The sequence below is a fragment of the Lissotriton vulgaris genome, chromosome 2_1 (genome assembly GCF_964263255.1).
Source record: "Lissotriton vulgaris chromosome 2_1, aLisVul1.2, whole genome shotgun sequence".
Taxonomy (NCBI): Eukaryota; Metazoa; Chordata; class Amphibia; order Caudata; family Salamandridae; genus Lissotriton; species Lissotriton vulgaris.
Window position 1 is genome coordinate 1,836,279,323 of NC_141687.1, and position 24,688 is coordinate 1,836,304,010.

At 44.1% G+C, this 24,688-nt stretch overlaps 1 protein-coding gene across 2 annotated transcripts in view; it reads right to left on the minus strand.

Moving 5' to 3' along the window:
• The window catches only part of MEGF11 (multiple EGF like domains 11), a 1,355,792-nt gene that overhangs the window by 766,830 nt on the left and 564,274 nt on the right, over nt 1–24,688 (minus strand). For both annotated transcript variants that reach the window (XM_086957988.1, XM_086957987.1), the window contains exon 6: nt 16,207–16,327. In XM_086957988.1, coding sequence (XP_086814114.1) covers nt 16,207–16,327 — 121 coding nt within the window. The remainder of the gene's footprint in view (nt 1–16,206; nt 16,328–24,688) is intronic.

Below are 24,688 nucleotides of genomic sequence, written 5' to 3' on the forward strand. Positions count from 1 at the left end.
ATCACAAAAAAATTGCGATTTGTACATGTTTCCCGTTTTGCGAGTCTGTAATAGCGATTCCTTAATTATCGTTATTACTGACTCGCAAAACGGGACTTTGATGAATCTAGCTGTTAATGCTTTGGACTCGTTTAAAACATCAGGCCCCGTTCAAATAGAAACTGACAGAAAGAAAAATATATTAGGTCATCAGTTTTAGCAATGATTCTAATGAATGTCTCGGCCCTCCAAAGCCTGTCAGCTTTCCTGATCCCAGGTAACTGTTGCCTTCAACAAAGTTTATTTTGGGTGCGTCAGCTCTGTTGTCATCTGAAGGTAATATGTATTTTTACTGCTATAGAGGCTGCTCTGGGGTCGCTTAGATGCACTCTCAGGCCTCGTAGCTGCCCGAATTTGTTTGTTTGAATCACCAAAGAGTAGCTCCCTTCATCTCTGTGCATTTCCATAGCCACATATTCCATGTGATTCGAATTGAAAATGCATAGACCACATAGATAGCAGGCATTGCCTTGTGGTGGTCCATGTCTATTATTATACTTTCTGTCGCACTCATGTGTAAGCGCAGTCACATACCTGTTTACGACACAGTTCCAGCCATATCGATACACTGAAACACTTTAAACTTAGTCTGAACTACACTCACACACTTCTGTCTATCAATCAGAACTGAATTCTTAAGAAACCTTCCTTACACTCACTTATTCTTCAAATTCACAGCGGCATAGCAACACAACATGTTAAGTGTATAACTCTGATCCTGATGCGTGAATTCAACAAACTCCCCATACAGGCCACACGACAAGCATGCAATGTTCCATCTATAGCACTCCACAGAGTAGTCGGCTACACCCCTGCAAATGTGCTTTGGTGGCTCGTTTAGAGTTTGAAGCACTGTATAAATACACATTACAATACAACATATTCAAACCCTTATGCATTGTGAGGCCATAATAGTGGCAGTACCGAGCTAGGCAAATCTCTATTGACATATTATCCTTGCCCTCTATAAATGTAGAAAGTTTACTTAGACCCTGATTCAAAGTTTTGTTTCAAATTCAGATTCATGTGCAAATGGATAGTTGCACAGATATCACAGTTCTTGTCAGTGTGAACACCCAAAGTCACCAAATTAACCTGAGCTTAACTCCCTGTTAGCTATAGCACAGAGCTTACTGGTTTAACATAGGGCAATGCCAACTGTGGCAAAAGCCCAGGACCTAGGAGCGATTTTAAACTAACCACGATGGAGCATGCGTCAGACACACTAACCAGGTGTGTTCTGCTAAAAAAGACTTTATTTCTGAACTAGTCCTTATTCAACAGAGAAGTACACATCTATGCCCCCCAGGACTTCAGGGGAGATACATACAGACACACATAGTGTCAGACAAAGGCCACAAGTAGAGACCAGTCCAGGTCCAGTTGCCACTGGCCAGCTGACCAGTTGCAGGAAAGGTCTCTTGTAGGTACTTGTGTTTCCTGTAGCTTGAACAGGTTGTCAGCCTTATGACACTTGGAGTCCAAATCTTTATCTTGGGTAGAAGAGGGAGCAGGGCCAGTCCTTCAGGGCTCTTCTCAGGTCACCGACAGCCTGTCTAGTCCTCTTTTATTCTTCCCCAGTTTCAGGAGTGTTCTGAAATGGGTGCCTGGTGATGTCACATTTATGCCTTGCAGAAGCTAGTGGGTAGGAATGATGCCTGGGCATGCCCTATCCAATTAAGTATAAGGTCCACTTTGGGTGTTTTTAAGATAGTGAAATTCTTCTGTCCCACTCTGCTTGGGCTCTGAGGGCTGAGGGTGTGTGTGGGGAGTGTAATATGGCAATCCTAGTGTCCTCCCACATCTAACACCAAAATGTAGTTTGAAGCACCCCCAATATTACCAAAACACCCAAAGATAGAAGTCTGGTAGGACAAAGCAGGGTTCATCAGCAACCAGGCAGTGGATAAACAAGAACTGTCTTGCCGTCCTGTTCTAAAATGTGTACTTTAAAATTTTAAACACACGCTGCTTTGTGGATCACAAGGCCTCTATAAGGGTGCCTTTCTTAATATTTAAGAGGGAGGTTTTGACCTGTCAAAAGGGTTTACTCTGACAGGTCGAATTGCAGTTTTTACAATGATACAACCAGGTAACAATGATAGTCATTAAGCCACATTTTATACTGTCACTGTAGAGAATGGCACAATAGTCCACTAGAGACATTTAACACACAGGCCCTGGGTACATTTCATTTTGAAACCATGTATTAGGGACTTCTAGGAAAGTTAAATATACCAATTAGGAATATGCCAATTCTAGAATGTTTAAGTGGGGAGCCCAGGTACTTAACTACTAGATAGCAGGGTTAGCGTGCACAGAGTTCTAAAGCCAGCAGACATGCAGGGTCCAGCAAAAGGCAAAAGTAAGGTGTGAACACAGAGAAAAGGTGGATTTTCTACACTTACAATTTATTAGTCTCAATTTGGGATCACCAAGCCCACCTAGTTTGCATATGTTTATAACTTCATATAATCTAATAGCTCAGATGATGTTTGTCCAATCTTTATCTGTGCTTCTTACACCCACTTTTACCTGTTTTCATTCGGCACTTTCACTAGTGGATGGAAGATAGAGGCTTTCAAACGCCTTTTGAAGAAATCAGACTCGGACCAAAGGACAGAAGCTAACTATAGGCTGATCATTCTTTTACCAGTGGTCACTAAAATTGATGAAAAGTTCTGACTCACCAACTTTCTAAACATCTTGAAGAGCACCGTTCCTGAGTTTAAGGCCGAGTTTTGATATGGAGACTGACCCTGTGGCTGGACTGTGGAGAAGTGTGGCTCACTGGTTAGAGGAGGCAGACCTGGAAGCAGAGGTCAGCCCGGGACCAGGGTTCAATTCCTGGCTCGGCGGGGTCTTGAGTCTTAAAATGTCCATGGACTCGACAATTCTTGCCCCGGTGCCTACTTGATTCACGGGTTCACACTCTGCGACTCTGGGCAATAGCTTGCTTAATCTCCCCAACGGCCCCTCGCGGCGGGATGCCTGGCTTTCACCTTGCGGATACCCTGCCTGGGTTATCTCACAGGGGAATACCAGGACGGGTTCCCTAAGCAAGCGCTTAGAAACCGCTCGGTGATTTGCGCTATATAAATTCCTGTACATTTACATTTGACTGAATAATATCAGACAAGTTTACAATGATGGCATTTCACCGGCCTTATCCATCTGTTGCAAATGTGAAAGCTTGTGTTTGTAATGCTGTCATCATTTGTAGATTGACTAGTGCCAATGCTTTGCCTTACTGAGTCAACTATTCACCAGCTACAAGGTGTTCAGAATATGGCAACATGACTTGTCAAGAAATTCCGGAAATCTGCTAGGTGTTCTGAGCCTCGCCGTAAGGGGTTATGAAACAAGCCCCATGCTGTTTATGTGATTGTCTCCAAGTCTAAGTGAACCATTCATTTTGACTCTTCCCTCCTGCTACCTATCCTCTGATTTATAAAGGCTTGTGGAAGGATGCCGGGGGCAGGGGGAGGGGGAGGGTGCGCTTCATTAAGGGCATTTTCCTTCTCTTTTGTTGCTTCCTCTATCTGGAATGTACTCCATCTTCGTCTGCATAAAACAAAGTAAAGATCTTACAACTCATTAATTTTATTGATTCATTTTTATGAATATTAGTTCAGCGGCAAGATGTTTTACAGAGTTCATTGTATGAAACTCAACTCATATTTTGTATGTATAGGTTTTCAATACATTTAGTGGGTGTCCACCAGCACATAACGAAGGGCCAGTGGCAATTTTAAAAGAATGTGAGCAGAAATTATGGGTTGTTGGGCCTTCCTTTGGTGACAGAACATTGACGCCTGAGGGGTAGCTCAGCTATTTGTAGCCTGAACATATCATAAGTTTAGCCATATACCTCTGCTGCCTAAAGCAAATGCCTCTAAGATGAGTTTCTCAGGGTGCAATGCAAGACACATAGAATTTGCTTTAATGTATTATTGCAGTTTGTTATGGGATGGTGTCCATGCAAATGATATACACCAGTTCTCCCCTTGTGTAGACATTACATCAATGTGTCTTACCTCTTCAAGGTAGTGTAGTTTGGTAGCAAAAGGCTTTTGAAGCCTTATTCAAATATATTTATACTCTTGGCAAAATAATCCCTTATAATAAATGATATATACCTACTTGCATTGACGATCGTTCTATGACAAAACACAATTCATAAACATAATTTGTTGCTTATCTAATTACAAACAAAACCCCAAATCTGGAAGCAAATGCTTCCAATGACTTTCTCCTGTCCAGACTAACCTGGGATATCTCAAATTAAGCATAACTGATATTATGTATAATCAGATACCTATGCAAAAGAACCACATAATGAAAACGCGGCTTTGTGCACTGCTTTTTCCTGTGTGAACCTGGTAACAATATTGTCGGCCTGGTATCTCTGTTGTGCCCCATTCAAGGTGGTCCCTTTCTCTACCCATGTCAGGCTATTAGCTATTAGAATAGACATTTAGGAACAAATATTATAGAGAATATGGTAATTCTTCGCAAAGGAAGTTTGAAGAAATTCTTAACAAATGTTGTATTTTTTTAAGCACACTGCCACTTGCAAGATTTAATAACTGCATTGATAATTAGTGGATTTGCCACTTTATGTGCCGGGAGCTTCAGAAAAGAATTAAAAGCATGGTTGTTGTTATACCATATGCTATTAAAAGGAACTATTTATGGTTCTGATGAAATGACCTATTTGCAGGACACTGCCTATCAGCCACAAATCCCATGTGTTCTGGAGTTTAAAGGAATACTTATATCCTTTACATATTAGGACACCATTCATTGCAAACATATTTCAAGGTATTGGACATGGCCCTTTCTGCAGCGTCATTCCCAAGCGTTTTGCCTTCCTCATCCTATTTTTTGCTGAATTCGGTTTTGTTGAACTTTGGATTCTAGCAGTGCAAACCAGTGCTATGGTGCTTGGGCTTTCTCTTTGAAACATTTTAAAACTTTATTTTTCATTTTATTGAGGGAAAAGAAAAACATACACTTAGAAAAAGGAGACGTTAATGCATGAAGTATGCTCAATTGTGGGCAGCGAGTTACAAGAATGGCCAGAAGATATTGTTGCAGACTCTTCGATGAGAAACACAGAGTTACATCAACATCACAGATATGCAAATACATAGGCAGTTCTCGTACAATCGTGGACGTCAGGTATGGGCTAGGCGTCAGGGTTATTAATGACTTGGTTCTGTCCAGCCGTGTGAAAGGTCTAGACTTCCCCCATCCGTGTCCAAGTCTAGATTGTAGTATTTCATCCATGGCGTCCAATTTTTTCAGAATTTAGGCGGGCAACCCCTCGCCTTATAAATCACTTTCTCCACAACTCTTTAAAATATATTAGATTGGACTTATAAGTCCCCAGTAAAGTGGTTACTACATGTACCCAGGTCCTGTGAACTAAATGCAACTAGTGGGCCTGCAGCACTGGATGTGCCACCTATTTAAATAGCCCTTTACATTTATCTCGGTCCAGCCAATGCTGAGCCTGTGTGTGCAGTCTTAAACTGCTATTTCGACCTGGCAAAATAAAACTTTTGCCAGGCGGAAACCTTCCTTTTAAACTCATATAAGTCATCCCTAGAGTAGGCTTTGGACAGCCTGGAGGTCAGTGTACAATATTTTTTCTAAAGTAGGACATGTACTTTTAAATTTTACATGTCCTGGTAGCCAAACTCTCAAATTCATCTTTCACTACTGCAAGGCCTATCTTTCCCATAGAATAACATTGGGGTTATCTTATTACATTATATAAGTGCAATTTCAAAATAGGACCCGCTAAACATTTCATGTTAGGTGTCTCTGGAATTGGAATTTCAAATCCTAACTTATGGCGAAGTCGGATTTCAAATTACTATTTTCAAAATGCCACATTTAGAAAATTGGCATTATCCTGCCCTTAGCCCATTTTTTGTCTATAGCCTGTCTTTGGTCACATGACTGGGTGTAGCAGACGGTTAGACTTTGTGAATTCCTCCCAGATAGACACACAACAGAGGGATTAGGTATACCCGGATGGGCCATCTGCTGGCAGGATGGGGAGGCTGAAAAGCCTGTGCTCTGCCTTCACACAAAGGGCCTGTGTTCTGCCTTTACACAGAGGGTCTAACGACCCTGCATTGTCACTTCAGCCAGCCTGGAATTCCATGCACCTAAAAGTCACTATCTAAAATGCTTCTCCAGCCTTGCAGAACCAGGGTACAAGGTTAAGAAGGACCTCGGACGCCAATTCTTCAGTATAATCCTGGACCTGTAGACACTCTGCCAGGATGAATGACTGCTGTACTGTGTCAAGATCTGCTACTCTGCTGAACTGCTGCTCTGCATGAACTTCTGACCTGTTGGCTGTTGCCCTCTTGCCAGGGGAAGAAGAACTGGACCTGCAACCTTATCCTGAACTCAGGACCACAGAGTGGCTCAAAGAGCTATTCTACTGGCCTCCGTAATCTTAGGGACACAAAAAGCTCCACAACAAGCTTCTGGGCCCAGCTGCTGTGAGTTATTGACCTCCAAGTGGTCCCTCCCAGGTCCTGGACACTTGGTGCGGCTCACAGGCTCTATAAGTCAAACTTTTGGGCTCTTCGTGACCACGAATGAGTCACGTCACCCAGAACTGTGCTGCTTGCACCAAAATTCAGTGTGAGCCACAGTCAGTCTTTCTCTTTGTGCAGCAAGCATCGATCGCCCATGGACAGTCGCCACATGAAGCTCCAGCCCGCCTGTCCTGCTCTTCACGCCATACCAAGCACCGCCCGTGACACTCTCCTTGCTCCCTGCCACCCTCTCCAAAGCAAACATAACTCTTGGCACAAAACTTGAGAAGGTAAAACTTTAGCTGGCGTAATCTGGGACTGTAGCTGATCTGCTCTCCATCGCGGTCAGCCTATTTAGCTCTATTTTTCTAACTTGGTGTGGGATCTTTCTGTGTCGTGTTTTCACTGTTTTACTATTTGAAGTATTACAAAAATATACATTGACTATAAGTTAAGCTTGACTGTACTGTGCCAAGCTAGGAGGGGTCTGAACACAGGTTGATTTGGGGTTTGCTTTAGGGGTTGGTGAAATATTCAATTTTGCCAGCAGAACTGGCAGAAGTTTGACGACTCTGCATTATTCTTTTAATGCGGAGTTCCAGCCATATACTGCCAATCGCCATGTGGTGGATTTTTTTCTCATACAAAAGTGGCACAACAGTAAGTTGGTGAGCGAGATTTGGTGTCCCCTAGTGTGATTTTCGGTTGCAAGGAGGACACCTGGCAGAATTTTTTCCAACGTAGACGATCACGACCGTTCGCGGTCAGAAGTCTGCCGCTGTAGTAGAAAATCGAATCGAGAGGCAGCAAAATCAGCTTAAGTAGCTGTGCCCTCTGACACACAGCGTGGTGTCATTCATGCTGATTTTTCAATGCAGAACCCGCTCTTTGCTCTTAATCACATTGTGAGCAGCGGAACCGGCCTATTTCTGCCTGTTGGTAGAACTCCGCAGAATCTCGCTGAGTTTCCTGTAACTTCACAGTATTCCTCTGAGTCAAATTCTACGAGTTCCGCCCACCCCTAGTTTGCTTGTGCCTCACCCTGACTAAGACTGTGGTTGCTGCTTGACCAAGGCTCACATCCCCATCAACCAGTAACCCAATTTCTAACACCAGGCAACTACTTTTTTTGCCAGTTCTTTAAGCCTATTGGCTTATGTGGCTTCCTGCATGGACATAGCGCTGTCATCTCACATTGACACTGTTCAATGCGAGGTGCTAACAACTATTTGTTTGATTTTGAATAGAATGTTTTACTGGCATAGTACAACCATATTTGCAACTGATTGGCACTCACAATATATGAGTCAATATGGAAGATGAATTTTGAATAAAATGAGAGATTTGCCAATCATATCCCGAAATAAAGTGTGTTGATCCAGAAAGGTCAATAATCTGAGATAAGTATATGTATAGCCTCAAACCAACAAGCATATGTTGCAATGACCCAGTGAGCAGATTGGAAATTACCATTTGGTCGGCATTCAGACAGAAATGTCTCTCTTTGTAAAATGATTTTTTGTCATCTCAAACTGATTTTGCAAAAACTGGTACAAAGCTGCTTTTAATTGAATTTCTTAGAAACTGCTTTTCATTTGTCAAATCACTCATTGTCCTTTTTAAATACCTCTGTCAGTAGCATATAAACATTGACAAATCCAGTAAAACATGTTATAATTATCTCTGGCTTAATCAATATGTTTTAAAATGTACAATGCATACTGCCATTTTCTGGTCGAAGGATAGATCCACCCCTTTGTTTTAAGTTTTAGCTCTGCCTGCTTTGTTTGATCTGTTAGCACCACCCGCCATCCGTTTTGAGTCTAGGTGCACCCCTTTACAGGTGTTTGCTCAGGCAGGTGCTAAGCATTTTGAGTTTAGTGCTCAATATAGAAGAAAGCTCAGGCAAGAACTGAGCGTGTCCATTTTTAACACTATTCCTTGTGCAAGGACTTTTAAGTTGACAAGTATAAATAGGTCATTCCTTCTTGCTACTCAGAAAGCTCTTCATCATGGCGGCTGACGATCTCGGTTTTTGTAGATTTGTCTCAAATTTGGGTTGTCTGTCCTGTTGTTTGAGTCAGTTGGTGCAGGGCACCAAAAATCATTATTTTGCTGTGCACAGTTAGCTGCCTTGAGGAGCACCTCAGGAGGCCTAGCAGTAGGACGGCCTATCTCTCTTTTACCCCTCCCACCCAAAAGGCTGTTAACAAGTCTCCTACCAACTTGAAAGTATGTGTGTTCTAGATCAAACTCAATAAGGCTTTCGCCCTCACTTAAGTACTGAAGCAGCGCTTGTCGCAGTCACAGACGATTTCAAACTAATAGTGGACAAAGGTCATTCTGCTGCCTTGATGCTGCTCAACATGTTGGCTGCATTCGACACGGTCTCTCATCCTACTTTTCTGCGGATGTATGACGTTACCACGCATACTATTACCACGCATACCATTACAACGCGGTATTTACAACGCATACCGTTACAACGCATAGCGCTTTGAGGTGCTGGATAGTGGTAAGTATAATTTTATATTCCAACTCCAGTCCCCGTGGACACTAGGGAAGGTGTTGGATATAAAATTAAACTTATTCCCTATCCTAGAGCGCCCCCCAGCGCAATGCGTTGTAATGGTATGCGTGGTAATGCCTGCGTTGTAAGTGTAGTGCGTGGTAAAAAATGCGTGGTAAACGTTGTATACACTTTTCTGCACATCTTGCATAGATTGCGGAATTTGTGATCAAGCCTTGAAATAGTACGGTTCCATTTTATCTTCAAGAATTCAGCCTATTTCTGCACCATCTGACCGTTCCACAGACACTTACTTGACGCACTCTTTCGCATCTAGGAGCAACAGTCTAGAAGTCTTTGCCGCCTTCACTTCAGACAGTGTCTTTTAAACAGAAACTTAAAATATGGCTTTATAAATGGATCTTTGACCATAGCATAGCTGTTTTCTCTTCTGCATCGGGACAGGTTTTGCTGTATTTCTTCTATTCTATAAATCACTTTACATAACATTGGATTGATACTGCATCGGAAGGATTTGGAGCTGGATTATTCAGTGGCATAGATTTGGGGTGGCGGTCTTCCCCCTTTTACTTACGGCTGTCGCAGGGCGGCAAACGCAGGGTCCGCCACAGCTGGCAAAAGGTCTAGCTACGCCACTGGTCTTACCTGGAATTAGGAGTTATTCAACTGATTTAAAAAAAAATAATAATAATTAAGATTGCTGGCCCTGGTATAGAAGGGGGTATTGGTGGATGGTTTGGAGGAGTGCATGATATAACTTTGGTGTATCATTGGCTGAAATGTCAAGGAGGATGAGAGATAACATTTTGCAAGGAGTAGGTTGTAACAAAGTGACTGGACATGGCGTTTTGGTTAGTAAAAGAAGGAATTTGTGATCTACGTTATAATACTTCTCTATACATTGACCAAAAAGAGACAGTTTGATTATGGTGTTAGACCACCAAACACATTTGGGAATTAGCAAGACAAAGAACAAGCTGAGACTCAGAGGTACAACCAGACAGGACATGAGATGCAGGTACATTGAATCCGTGTGAAATGTCCTGGTGCTTTTCAAGGTAGTAGTTGTTTGGGGTGACTGTCCTGTGTGGGGGCAAATTTGGTAGCAAATAGGGCATTTGTAGTCCCTTTTGGAGAGTTACACTGGCCTAAGCCTCATAGGATTCAAAGTCGGCTGGATGGGTAGAGTGTTCTATCCTAATGAATGGTCTGAAAATGTATTTGCAAATGGTGCATCTCTTACCACATGAAACTGCTAATGCTGGCCAAATGTGCATAGTATTTGAAGACATATTTCCTTGGAGTGGGCGGGCGTAAAGGAACAAAAATAGGGGTGGGTGAAATTTGCGTAATTTGCTTTTGCATAAAAAGCTGAAGTTTTGGGAAAAATCCGTGAAATTGTGCGTAATTATGTTAAATGTAAATCGGTCATTTAGCAACATATTTTTGCGTGAAGTGCGTCGTCACGTCAATTTTTGAAGTAGCAATGCATTTCACGCTAACAAACATAGCATCAAAAACACAATTGCAGCGAACAACAGCCGCTCGTGTCGCGGTTGTTCGCCTTGTTCTCGCACTTTAATTTGGCATGAATGGGGGTGTAATTACACAGCATGGCATAATGTGTCATTTAAATAATTTTGCATGATAAGCGTAACGCAAAATTATGCCAGCATTATTTAAATTTCCCTGGGCCTAAACAAATCATAGTTCTCTGAGCTTGTTGACAAAGTTTATGAAAAAATCTGGGCCTTTTTAAGAAGCCACAATAATAACATTTGCACATGGTATCAGCAGCATGCGGCATACTTTTCAAACAGCAGCACGCAGAATTGCATATGCATTTTGTAAAACTAAGCAACTAAGAGTGCCCTAGTCAAATTCTAATGAGAGTGTAGGCTGCATTCTGGCTTGTATTAAAATTCAGACTAAAACGTTTTTAAAAAGCTTGTTGCAGTGAAAAAACAAAAGGAAAAGAGTCTCTTTCCATATATAATGCATCTATGAGATATAGAATTCAATGTATGATGAGTCAGTGTATGTTTGAGATATAGAATAGTCCCTCGCACCTTCCATACTAGCACTCCATAAGAGGTGGAATGATACATCAAACAGCCAATAATCTGAGGGGGGTGAGAGCAGTACTCCTCTGGGTGGAGCCACAGCCAACTTTATGTATATTTGAAAGAATTTGTAACTACAGATCATGGGGCAATTGGGCTGTCATGCCAGCACTAAAATCGGGGGCTGTGAGTGCCCCCTACCAAGCCAACTATTGATGTCCTCCTCTCAGAATATAATTTATGAAAGTGAACAAACAAAACAAAAAAAATACAGGCATTGAGACAAGGACAGACTGCCCATGAATCACCCACCATCTGGTTCAGAGGTGCTCATCTGCAGCTGTTCCAATTCCTCCTTTTTACTCTCTATAAAGGAGTGGACAGATCTCTACACCACTCCAGGCGTCTATGTCCCCCCTGCCTGGAGGTCATATCTGGTTGACTTCAGTTGAGAGGAAAGTTGATGAGAGTGGGGAAGGAGTAGGAGAAGGATGGCAAAGACAGGGCCATGGAAAGAATATAAAGAAGAGTGCTAGGAAGCCTATTAGGAAGAGGATTTGAACTAGAAAGAACACTAGTAACATAGATAGGTGTAAAAAGAGGACTAGAAAGAGAACTAAGACTAGAAAGAAGAATAAAAACAGGAAGACAGCTTTGCATAGAAGTAGGAAAGGGACTCAGAGTAGTGCCAAGAAGAGCACTTGGAAGAGGCCCAGGACCAGGGAGAGGTTTAGGATTCGGAAAATAACTAAGAAGAAGACTAGGACTAAGTCAATACTATGAAAAGACTAAGGGAAGGAAATAGACTATGATGTTGACTAGGAATAGGAAGGACTAGAACTAGGTCTAGGCAGAGGACTATGATTATGTAGAGGACTAGGAAAAGAATGGGGTCTACGAAGAGTAAAACACAAAGATGAGGACTAGGAAGAGGACTAGGTGAACGACTAGGGTTAGGAAGAGCAGACTACTAGTAACAGGACTAGGAAATATGAATAGAAAGAGGACTAGTATGAGGTCTAGGCCTTGGACTATGACCAGGAAGAGGCTAGGAATTTGACAAAGGCAACTGTGGCTAGAAAGAGGACTAGGCCTGGGCCTCGGATGTGGACTAGGATTAGAAAGAGGATTAAGACAAAGACATGGTTAGGATTAGGACCAAGAAGAAGACCTGGACCAGGAGGAGGACAGGGGATATACTAGGACTCGGGCAGGGACTAAAAAGGGGACTAGGACCATGAAGAGGACTAGGTTTAGACAACAGGACTAGCATGAAGAAGAAGGGTAGAAAGAGCACTAGAATTAGGAAGAAACTTAGCAACGGATGTCCCGCCCACTCTATTTAGTCTGTACACTTTATGTAGGGGAGCCAGAACATCATCTACTTTTTGGCAGATGTCCCACAACCTAAGACGCCCTACATCTAGGAAGTAGACATGAAAACAAGGACTAGGGTTATAGATGGTACCAAGAAGATCAGCATGACCAGGAAGTGGACTACGGTCAGATGTACTATTCTCATGAACAAACTAGGAATGTGCAGTTTGCACACCAATTGGGAATGCAATTTGCATAGATGCCTATGTCTTAACTTGGAATGCAAATTATTCAGTCACAGGGATGACAAAATAACCTGCCTAATTAATATAAAATAGGCAGCCTGCATTATTTGTGATCCCTGGTGGCTGGAAGCCAATACAGTGATGTATGTTTGCAAAAGACAGCAGGCCACCATTGCTGCATTGGCATACCCAAACGGGATTTTTTATTTACAAAGCAGCCTATGCCTTTGTCTGCCTACCCCTCGCTTCCTTGGGGTGGCTACAATGAATTCCAAAGAGAGTCTGTCACCCTGGGACAGCCTTCCCTTTGTGAATGACTTACCACCCCAACTTGGGCACTGGTAAATGATCAATATTTTGGGGGCACAAACTAGTGACAAATTTGATTGTGAATCCTAAATATAATGGGCTTTTTTTTCATGCACCCTCCTATTTACGATTCTCTATGGATCACGGAGGCTTTTTTTTAAATCAGTTTGAAAGAGTTTTCCAACTCATAAAAAGCTTTTAGAACTGTCTATAGTCATAAATCATGTGTTTTTGTTTACAACAGCTAAGCACATTTGCACATGAGGCTGTAGGTGAGCAGTAGAGAGAGGAAGAGACCAAGGAACAAAACTAGGTCTAGAAAGATGAATAGGAAGAGGGCTAGGCGTAGTAGCGAGACTTGGGTAGGCTTAAGAATAAGAACAGAAAGAGAATCAGGACTGACGCCTTTTAAGGTCAGCACCAGTCTACCTACAGAAAAAAAAATACCATGCTACCAACCAGAACACCATCTTCAGTCTGGCCAGCCCAATATATTAGCTATTCCCAGTATCCACTGTATGTCAAGAGTAGATAGATGTTTCTCAGTCAGGGGAGGGCACAAGTCCTAAAATTAGAAGTGGTGGGAACGCTGATGTCACAACAGAAAGTGAAGTCACAAAAGGTGACTTGCACAATCAGACTCATTGCCTCCCCTCGCTCACCCCTTAGATGCGATTGCATCAGAGAAGGCAGCGCGTGAGCAGCATTCTGAATGAGCTCCGATCTCGCCCCAGAGAGGCCAAAGAGTGAATGTGTGGCTCCATTTGCTCCAGTTATCGTGCTCCTGGTAAATTAAGTGGGGGGACGCCGTCCACCCCTGTGGTACCCCGACTCGCGCCCTGTCCCCGACTAAGGGACATCCTCTCACTGGTCCTTTGTAGCTCCCCAAACTCATGGACTTCAGGGAAAAAGTAAACACTCACCTTTTTAAATGGTCACGGTAACATTGGTAGCATGCACCTAGTGCACAAGCGGTGAAGACCCCAGCATAGGATCCTTGATGCCATGCCCAAAGTACGGCCCCTCGACCACACCAACAAACAGACCCCTAGTAACTCATGCACCAAAACTAGGCACTGTCACATTACGCTTGGTGATTTCTTAATGAAGCCAAATAAATTAAATGCCCAAACAACGGAATTACGGGGAGTTTGTAACCTGTATACATGACTTTAAGTGAACATAGACACAATTCACTTCTGTGGGCAATGCTAAAAACACTAAACATATGCACATTCATATAAAAACGCTCGGAATAAAACCGGGAATAGGAAGAAGACCAGGATGAAGAGTATAGAGGGATACAAATACAAACATCTTGTGGAAAAACTTTTCTTTTCTTTTCTTTTCTTTTCTTTTCTTTTCTTTTCTTTTCTTTTCTTTTCTTTTCTTTAGTGAGTGTGAAGTTTCCGACTTTGCCTGGAAGGTAAACACTTCACACGCCCCTAAACATGACTTGTCATTATGTTGCTTCCTAGTGTTGAGATATTTGAGAAAGTAGTGCTACTATAGTGAAGGAGTAGGGGACACGTTGTAAGAGTCATTTTCAGGATGCACACCGGGCATTAACAGGCAACTGTTGCTTTATTTGCTCTCCTTTGCTCTGAGTTCCCGGACTGAAGCTCTGAGTGATGGATCACGTAGGTGTTGGGGACGGAATCTCTCCATGGACTTCAGTTAGTTTAGTAGCCACAGCACAACTCATTTCAAGCCTTTTCAACCATCGCCATGGTTCATTAAATTGCGTTCACTACTTCTGCTTCCTTTTTACAGCAGATTTTTTTCTAAAAATATCTTTAGTTGTATTTTGTATCATAAGATACAACAAGCAGCCTGTACCAGGGCATCTGAGAATGACACACCATTACAGCTGGTCATGACAAGTGCATGTAAGAATATATAACAAAGTAATGTCCAAAGATCTTGGGATACATTGAAGGTAAGATTATAGCAGCACATCCAGAAAATAGTCCATCGATTTGCCTCATTTCCTTTTATGTTTCCCAGGGCACCCACAGGTCCTGTAAACGTAGGTCTCTGCCAAGGTAGAGTGGTCCATGCTACATAGCCATTCCGCCAGTGTGGCGGCTTACGATGAGCGCCTATGCTTACAAATGTCTCTTTTGGCTCTTAGGCAATCAATACTGCACAATGTCTTGTTCCCGGCTGGTCGGTTCCAACCCCAGTGTAACCGAGGATGCTGCGTAGAGCGTCATGCACTCTAGACCAGTATGTATCAGTGGAGAGTCCCGTATAATGTGTAGTATGGATCCTACATCCCTCGTGCAGCAAGTTCACTAGGTCATGGGGTACCTATGCATTTTATGCAATTTATCTGGGGTTGAGCATATAAGATGGAAGTATTTGAATTGCACTAGGGGCTGCCTAGATGAGATTGCCTATGTCCTGGCTGCCATCTTGGCTTCTCCACAGTCGTCATCGCATAGGTCACTCACGTTTGCTGCCTACTTACAACGGATTTTTTTTTAACACCGTGGTGGACACTCACAGAGCTGTCTATTCCAACACCCCAAATTTTCACAACAGTTCAGATGTCTTCAACCAGGGAGAAAGCTACTTGTCCTAAGCCATGGACCCAGTACCTCTAGTACTACTTTCGGTGACCGACTTTTTCCCAATAGCAGCCACAAAAAAAACATGGAAATCGCCTCTTCTAAATCGGCCCTTAAGAATGCAATCTATTGAGTTTTAGGAAACAGCTGAAGACGTGACTATTCAACCGATCACTGCTTGGCATCTACTGGACTCATCGCTGTCCAGACAGATGGTCTGGTCTCTTCTTTCAGCTCTTTAATAATTCTTTACATCTGAATTTTATTTTCGTAAGTTCTAGTCTTGTTTAGTTCTTTCTAGCGCCAAGAAGTCTAGGGTTGTGAGAACTTCATAACTAAGAAACAGAATAACAATAGGTAACGGATTGGCCTATGCCTGAAGGTCCTCGTGATGCAGGTGACGTTTCCCAACTATCTGAGCTCTAAAAGGCTTTGAGAAACAGCTGCATCTTGGGGAAGCTCCCCCTTTCCTACCGGCACAGCTCTCCAGAGTGGCATGCATTGGTCAGACCCACCAGATGACTCACATGAGCCAGCACTTGAAGCAGAAATGATTCCCATACCCACCTTCCATCCTGCAGGGCACGCACACTCGCCAGTCACGTGGTGGCACGTCCCCCCGTTCTGGCACGGGCACCGTTGCTCGCACTGGGCCCCGTGGCTGCCTGCTGGGCAGAGCTCTTCGCAGCTGCACGAGAAAGAAGAAGAACATGATGTCAATGCATGATGCAGAAAGGATACCAACCCTAAGCAATTACACATCAGTATAACAAGATAACACCTAACTAATCACACATCAGTATATATATAACAGGATAAACTCTAACCAATTATACATCAGTATAACAGGATAACACCTAACCAATCACACATAAGTATAACAGGATAAAAACTAACCAATGATACATTAGTATAACAGAATAACACCTAACCAATCACACATCCGTATAACAGGATAAACCCTAACCAATCACACACTAGTATAACAGGATAACACCTAACCAATCACACCAGTCATCTCTCAGCTGCAGGGTGCGCATGGCAGTGCAGGGGGTTGACAGCTCGATGCAAAGGCCTAGGTGTGCCCAGTAGGTCACAGCTGTGAATCACTATAATGCAGCTTAGGACTTTAAGGGCCCCCTGAATAAATATTTTGTATGTCTGAGGCAGGCCCGGTACAATATGACTGCCAGGGCATCCAAGGAGCCACCTGGCAGCCCAAGGCCCAGCCACACTTGCACATCTGTACGTTCTGTGGTCGCTCTTTGTGCCCAAGCACTTTACTTACATGGTAACCAGGAGTCACTGGCTATGGAAGTGCCTGGGAATAGACGTGAAGTCAGAAATCGTAAAAATCTGCTATCAACAACCTGCAGCAATCTCACAACAATAAAATAAAAAGAATGCAAGGTCATATGAATATGTCCTCAAGAGACAGAGACCCTGATATCACAGAAACAACTTATATGAGAATGATGTTGACCTGTAAGGGAAAAAAAGATAAGTATACAAAATGTATGTATGTATTGTATGTATTGCATTCTTGTATAGCGCAACACTGTCACCCAAAGGGTATCCTGGCGCTTTGACAGAACATAGCTGATACACACTCACAGGAATCACACTACTCTTGGAAATAAGTAGGTCTTCAGACTTCTCTTAAAGGATGGAAGTTCGCCCTGGCTCCTCAGCGATAGCGGGAGAGAATTCCAAAGTTGAGCAGCGGAGAAACTAAAGGAGCGACCTCCCATCCTTAGCCTCTGAAACCTGGTAACTGTTACCAGGCATGCAGAGGAAGAACGCAGGGTTCGAGAGGTAGAATACCAAGAGAAAAGGTTGTGCAGCAAGACAGGTCCCTGTCCATGCAAGGCTTTAAAATCCAGACACGAGGCTTTAAAAAGAATCTGTTGCTGGACAGACAGCCAATGAAGATCAAGCAGCGCTGAAGTGGAGGAGGCAGTACGCGGACAAGAGATTGCTAGCTTGGCTGCCATATTTTGTATGCGTTGCAACTTACCAACCAGAGTTTTTGGAGCTCCCAGAAGCAGTGTGTTGCAGTAATACAACCTGCTTAAGATAATCCCCCGCACAACCTCGGGTCTAGCCTGTGCTGGGAGCATAGGAAGGACTTTGCGTAGCATACAGAGCAGCATCATACATGTGGCTACGGTCTTATTGGCAAAGGCATCCAGTTGTAAATTAGTGCCAAACATGACCCCCAAGTTGCGAGCAGACTCCGCTGCTGTCACTGCCCCCGAGAAGGAGGTGGGCCAGAAGCCCTCTGGCAGGGGACACGGTCGTTAGAACAGTACAACACCTCTGTTTTAGACCCATTAAACTGGAGTGAATTAGAGCACAGCCAGTCCGCTGTTGCTGTCATACAGCGGTGAAAGGTCTCTAAAGAAATGGCCTCTTTACCTTCCAAAGAGAAGACTAATTGAGTGTCGTCGGCGTAATTAAATACCGAGATACCAAAAGAGCTTATCAATTGGATCAGAGGGCGGAGGTACAGATTGAATAATATTGGGCTGATGGCCGAGCCCTGAGGCACACCCTGCCCTACTTTCCGAACACCCGATCTAAAAGGCGGTAGTGCCACCACCTGCTGCCTATTGTGAAGGTATGAGACTAACCAGTCCCATGCCAACCCTGTTACCCCAGCCTCCTCCAGTCTCCTGATGAGGGTTGAGTGGCTGACCGTGTCAAACGCGGCCGACATGTCGAGCAGCACTAAAAAGGCTGCCCGACCAGTGTCGACCCGTGAGCGAAGATTGTCCAGCACGACCACCAGTGTGGATTCCGTGCCATGCGCTGGCCGGAAGCCGAATGGGGCAATATCCAAACAGGTGTTATCTTAAAGGAATCTGGACAGAGACTGGGTAACCAACTTCTCCATGATCTTAACCGGAAAAGGGAGCAACGAGATAGGCCAGTAGTTTACCGAGCAGGTGGGATCTAGTGTAGGCTTCTTCAGGAGGGGGGAAACCACCGCCAGTTTCCAACACTCGGGAACCATAGCGGTGTCAAAGGACTGAAGACAAATTGAATACAGTGGCCGAAAGAGTTCCTCCAGGAAACGTTTCCAGAATTTGTGGGGAAGTGGGTCCATTGGGGAACCCGAAGACACAGACTGTGCCAGTTTGCAGAAATCATCAAATTGAGGAAGGGAGAAGCAGCTCAGCTGAGGCCGGTCAAACAGATCTTTCGGACCACCCGAAGTGGGTGTAATAGCCGGAGGCACCAAAGGTTGAGAGTCCGGCATGGAAAGTCCACTCAAGATAGTAGCGATCTTATCTTCAAATGCAGCTGCCAGAGAGTCACATAGAGCCTGAGAGGCTGAAATATTATTCATGGCACAAGCTGGTCGAGAGAGGTCGTTAACAATCTTGAACAGAGTCTGCGACTTGTTTGTCACCTGATTCAGCGTTTCCTCGAGAAAGATAGCCTTTGCACACTTAATCTGTGCTTTATATTCCCTCAGTGCTTGCTTAAAGATGGCTTTCGCCGGGTCTAAATAATGCTTTCTCCAAGCCCTTTCTGCCCGCTTGCATCGCTGCTTCAGCTGCAGAAGATCATTAGAGTAGCAGGGCTTAGCTCGTTTCTGTCTGTCCCTTGACCTGCATAATGGAGCCACCTTGTCCAGAGAGTTCGAAATTTGCTGACACAGACTGGTATAGCTTTCTTCAGCATTTCCCCCCAACACATACACGCCAGGAAGTAGAGTTGGCAGAGCCAGGGTTTTTAAGAGTCGTGACCATGATCTACCCACTTTGGTAGGCCTCGACCCTGCATCACACAAAGAATCCGCCGGTAGGTAGAGAGAGGAGACAAGTGCATGGTCCGTCCAACACTGGGGGATTATATCATTCACCATCACCTGCATAGTGTCCGCAAAAACTAGATCCAAAATATGGCCCCTCAGATGGGTCGTGGAGCGTACCATCTGCTGCAGCTGAATATTGCTGCAGGCCTGGCATAAGTCGCTATAGGCAGTGTCTAAAGGCCCATTCGGCCACAGATTAAAATCTCCCAAAATTAATAGCCTGGTATGGGAATTGGAGAGATCATAGATAAGATCAATCAGTTCAGGCAGAGTCGATACTGTATTACCCGATGGTCTATAGCAAAGAACGCCAGATTGTAATACTCCTTTCTGTCCTTTAAACGAAAAACCCATAAGTTTGAAACCCTGCACCTCCTTAATCTCCAACTGAGTAAGGGCTAAGGTTTCTCTAAAAATAAATCCTATTCCTCCACCTCTATTCTTCAGGCGGGGCGTGTGCCTAATTTTGTAGCCCAATGGACACGCCAGTCCCAGTTCTAAATCACTATCTGCCCGCCGTAATGAAGAGCACATCCAGCCCAAGGGACTCAATGAGAAAAGCGATCTCGATGTGATGCTTACAAAGAGACCGAACGTTAAGTAGGCCACATGCAAGCACCTCTGGCTTACGGATAGCAATGTCCTGCTGTCTACAGAGCGATAGGTCTGGCCTAAGCTGCATAAGTTCTGAACTGGAATAGACTATGCGATGGAAGTCAGAAGAGGCAGCAAAACCGGCCCTAGGCTCGCCCATTGCGCGAACGGGCGCAAACGGGCTTACCTCTGGTGCGCCTACGACGCGCCCGCTGCGCGCCATCGCTGCGCGCTTGGGAGGCTTCCATCTTAAATACCGTAGATCGCGAGAGTCCTGAGCGGGCAAGCCGCTGGCCCCTCACCCAAGATGGTGCCTAGGAATTAAATCTACAAGAGCTAAAGCGCCTGCGTCCTATACTCGCGCAGCTCAAAAATAGTAAATGCAAATATATTTTTTAAAAAGTTAAAATCAAGGCAATCAGAGAAAAGCAGTAGCGGGTCATGCAGCGCGCAGCCAGCAAGTAATTCTATCTGGCTTAGGGAAGGATTCCTGCTTATATAAGCTCCTCCTTCGAACGCGAGAGTCCTGTGAGGGCAAGCTGCTGGCCCCTCACCCAAGATGGCGCCTAAGAATTATCACCTCCTAGATACCCACACCCAATATGGCGGCCAAAAACGGCGCAAAGCGTTCCTAGTAAGCCCCAAGTGTCCCTCTGTCCCGCAAAGTGCGGGTGCCAAACTATTACAGAGCAGGTAAGCTCGACCTAATATTCCCCAATGAAACTACAAGAGCTAAAGCGCCTGCGTCCTATACTCGCGCAGCTCGAAAATAGTAATTGCAAATATGGTTTATAAAAAGTTAAAATCAAGGCAATCAGAGAAAAGCAGTAGCGGGTCACGCAGCGCGCAGCCAGCAAGTAAGTCTCAATGGAAGCACATGTCTCAATGGTGGCTCCCAGTGCTGTGACCAGGCTCAGCCAGTGACTGAATGAAAAGGTAAGAACCTGGGGAGGGCTGTGCCAGTGTGAGTGTGACTTCATCCAGCACCCTTAATGCTGTTAACCCTTCCGTGCCTGCTCTAATAAGCACAGTGCGTGTAGAAGGAAGGGTAGTGGCATAGCAAACTCTTCTTCCACAAGCCATGGGCCTGCCAGAGACGCCAGCTAATCTGATGCATGATTCCTGACAGTTTCACGATGGCAGCAGGCAGGAGTGGGGGGGAATTACTGACCACGCCCAAAAGGGCCAACCACCATCATAACCCACGAGCTGAGAGGCCCCGTGGTTTGTAAATGACACAAGAACTGGCAGATCACAATACAAGACGACATTAAGCATTCTATTTTATACGTCTACTTCGGTCCACTTATTATGAACATTGTCATTTTTCAAACATGGAAATGTGTTTTGAAAAGAATTGACGAAATACTAGGCAATGCTCCTTGGGTGAAGAGAAAACATACTTTTAAAGAACGTGGGATTTTAGAAACAACATATTCTTCGCTGTTAAAAAAAATCAGCGGTATCTAGTAGTCCGATATTTTGTGGAACAGCAAACGATGGACCCTGAATAAAATAAAACGTCCTGGCTTTGTTTGCCCTTCATGACCGGAATGGTATAACAAGAGGTAATGGAAAAGCATTGGTTTAAAGCAGTCATTGTTTAAATCAACTGCATGCTTACGGAAGAAAGTTGGAGAGAAGAAAAGCAAAGTGAGACAAGGGCTCCAATTGGACAAAATCCATAATTCACAGTAATTATGTCATTTTGGGGACAGCTTTCGGCCAGGATCTGTGCCCACTGAGTTTTGGCTTGTATAGCAATTGTGAACTGCTTAGCTGGTAATAAGTGGGCAATTTCAAGAGGACTGGGAGTTTGCTTCGTGTAGTAGCCATAACTCTGCGTTACCTATGACGTTTTAAGGGAACTTCTGATTAAAAAAATATATATGTTAATATCTTACGAGCAGAAGACATCCTAACTTACTAGTTTTTGGTGGTTTTTGTAATGTTCAATCCCCACTATGCAGGGTTACGTCATACACCCAGCTTCCTTTGCGTTCACCTTTGGCTGCAAACAGCTCTTGTAGGGATTTGTAACGAAAAATAGGGCGAAAAAGCTAATTTGCAGGGATTCTACCAAAAATGAGCATAAGTAGGCCTGATTTTGTAGAACATTTCAGTGATTTTCTTAATAACTAATATTTAGAAAGCTTGTATGACAAGATCTTGAGCACAAAGAATTAATGTGATACCAAAATATTGTGGGCAAAATAGTAACCACTATCCCTATCGTATATAGTCTAGATCAACAATTTGGTAATATCTCAGGATATGAGATTAACCAGTCAAAAACTGAGTGCATGGCTTGGAATGCCACCGTTTGCTCCCCTCACCAAAAAGAGAAATGAGATATTTGGGAATAAAAATCACTCAGGATATCAATGATATATCTAACATAAATTTGCGTAAAAATGATAAGGACATTTCTGATTTCCTAAAATGCTGGGCTTATTTACCCTTAACACTAATAGGAAGGGTTAATTTGGTAAAAATTATGTTATTACCGAAAATGATCTTTTTATTCCAAAACATACCTTTAGCTTTTAAGGAAGAAAGCTTGAGGAAAATCCAGTCAAAAATGAATTCATTTATATGGGCTTTCAAGAGCACTAGAATTTCTTGGAAGAAACTTCGAAGAAGAAAGAACAAGGGAGGCTTATGTGCGCCTGATTTATCTATCTATGCATGGGTTTTCCTAATGAAGGCAGGGAAAATGCTCATGAATGAACCCAACCTCTCAGATATAGGGAAAATGTTCAGGGAAATGCTGCAAGACCCTAAAGGAGCCGAATATGCTTACCCATATAAATGTGAAGATCCACGCTTCTTCAAGAAAGTCCGATTGAAGGTTTTAAATAGATTAGCAATCACCTGGAGCAAAATCAGAAAGTTGTCAAAAATTTGCTATTATAGCGCTATGGCGCCTATATGGGACACACCTGGTTCACCTGAATGGACTAAAGATTCATTAGTGATACCTTTAAAATCCATGGGTGTAAATTGCTAGGCCCAACTTATTTATTTATATTATGAATCTTGTAGAGCGCGCGGCTACCCCCAACGGGGGTGTCCCGGCGCTGAAACTGTAAGCAGGAAGGGAGGATCTACCTATATCGATGAAAATAGCCACGTCTTAAGACGGCTACGGAAGAGTGCTTCAGAGGGAGCAAATCTGAGGTCTAACGGTAAGCTGTTCCAATGTTTGGCAGCGAGGACTGCAAAGGCTCTGCCGCCCATTCTAGCGCAGCGGAATCGCGGAACAATCATGAGGCGTAGGTTATTGGAGCGTAAGGATCTGACTGAGTGAGATAGTACTAATCTCTTTCTTAAATATTCCGGTCCAGTTCCGTTCAGAGCCCGGAAAGCAAGAGTGAGCATTTTAAACTTGATACGACTGGCTATTAGGAGCCAGTGGAGCTCTTTGCGAAACGCTGAAATCGGGTGCCGGAAGGGGATGTTGCCAATCAGTCTCGCCACCGCATTTTGAACTATTTGTAGGCGTTCAATTTGGTACAGAGGGGCCCCAGCGTAGAGGCTGTTGGCATAATCCAAATGGGAGGTAATTAAGGCCTGTGTGACCGTTCTGCGAGCGTCTAACGGCAGAAATGGGAAGATCTTTCTCATCATCCTTAATATTCCTAAACAGGCTGCAGTAACCTTGTTAATTTGAGGGCTGCAGGAGAGCGTGTCGTCGAACTGGAACCCCAGGTTGCGAGCGGTGTGGACCGGGATGGGGGGGGGTGTTGAGTACCGTTGGCCACCACAGTGTGGAGGGTATGGACATTTTTTGATTAAAAAACAAGACCTCCGTCTTGTCGGTGTTGAGCCGAAGATGGTTAGAAGCCATCCAAGAGCAGATTTCGCCCAGACAGTAACGAAAGCTAGAGAGGCTGGAGTCAAAGTGATCTCTAAAGGAAAATATCAGCTGTGTATCATCAGCATAAGAGATCACTCTGACCCCGCATGATTCAACTACCTTGGCCAAAGGGGCCAGATAGACATTAAAAAATAATGGACTCAAAGCCGAGCCTTGCGGGACTCCACAAACAAGTGGTTTGCACTCAGATTTGAACGGTCTGAGAAGGACCCTCTGCGTTCGTCCTTGGAGAAAGGAGCTAATCCACGACAGGGCAGAGCCACCCAGTCCAATCTGCTCCAGTCGCTCTAAAAGTATTTTGTGGGACACCGTATCGAAAGCGGCGGATAGGTCGAGGAGAACTAACATGGCCTCCTCGCCCCTATCCACACATTCTCGAATGGTCTCCGATACTTCCAGCAGCGCGGTTTCCGCACTGAAACCCGTGCGGAAACCTGACTGGGAATCATGGAGTAAGGAATTTGTCTCCAAATATTCTGCGAGTTGTAGTTGAACGGCCTTTTCCAAGACCTTCGCTGGTTTCGGGAGGAGGGAAATAGGACGGCAATTGCAAAATTGCGTGGGATCCGCATCTGTTTTCTTCAGGATAGGCACTAGCATCGCTTCTTTCCAAGCAGTGGGAAATTGGCCTAGATGTAGTGAGGCATTCCATATAGAAGTAAGTGGCTCTATCAATAACGTAGCAAGATCACTCATGACCTTAGGGGGGGCCGGATCTAGAGGGGAACCTGATTTGCACTGTGTAAGTAGTT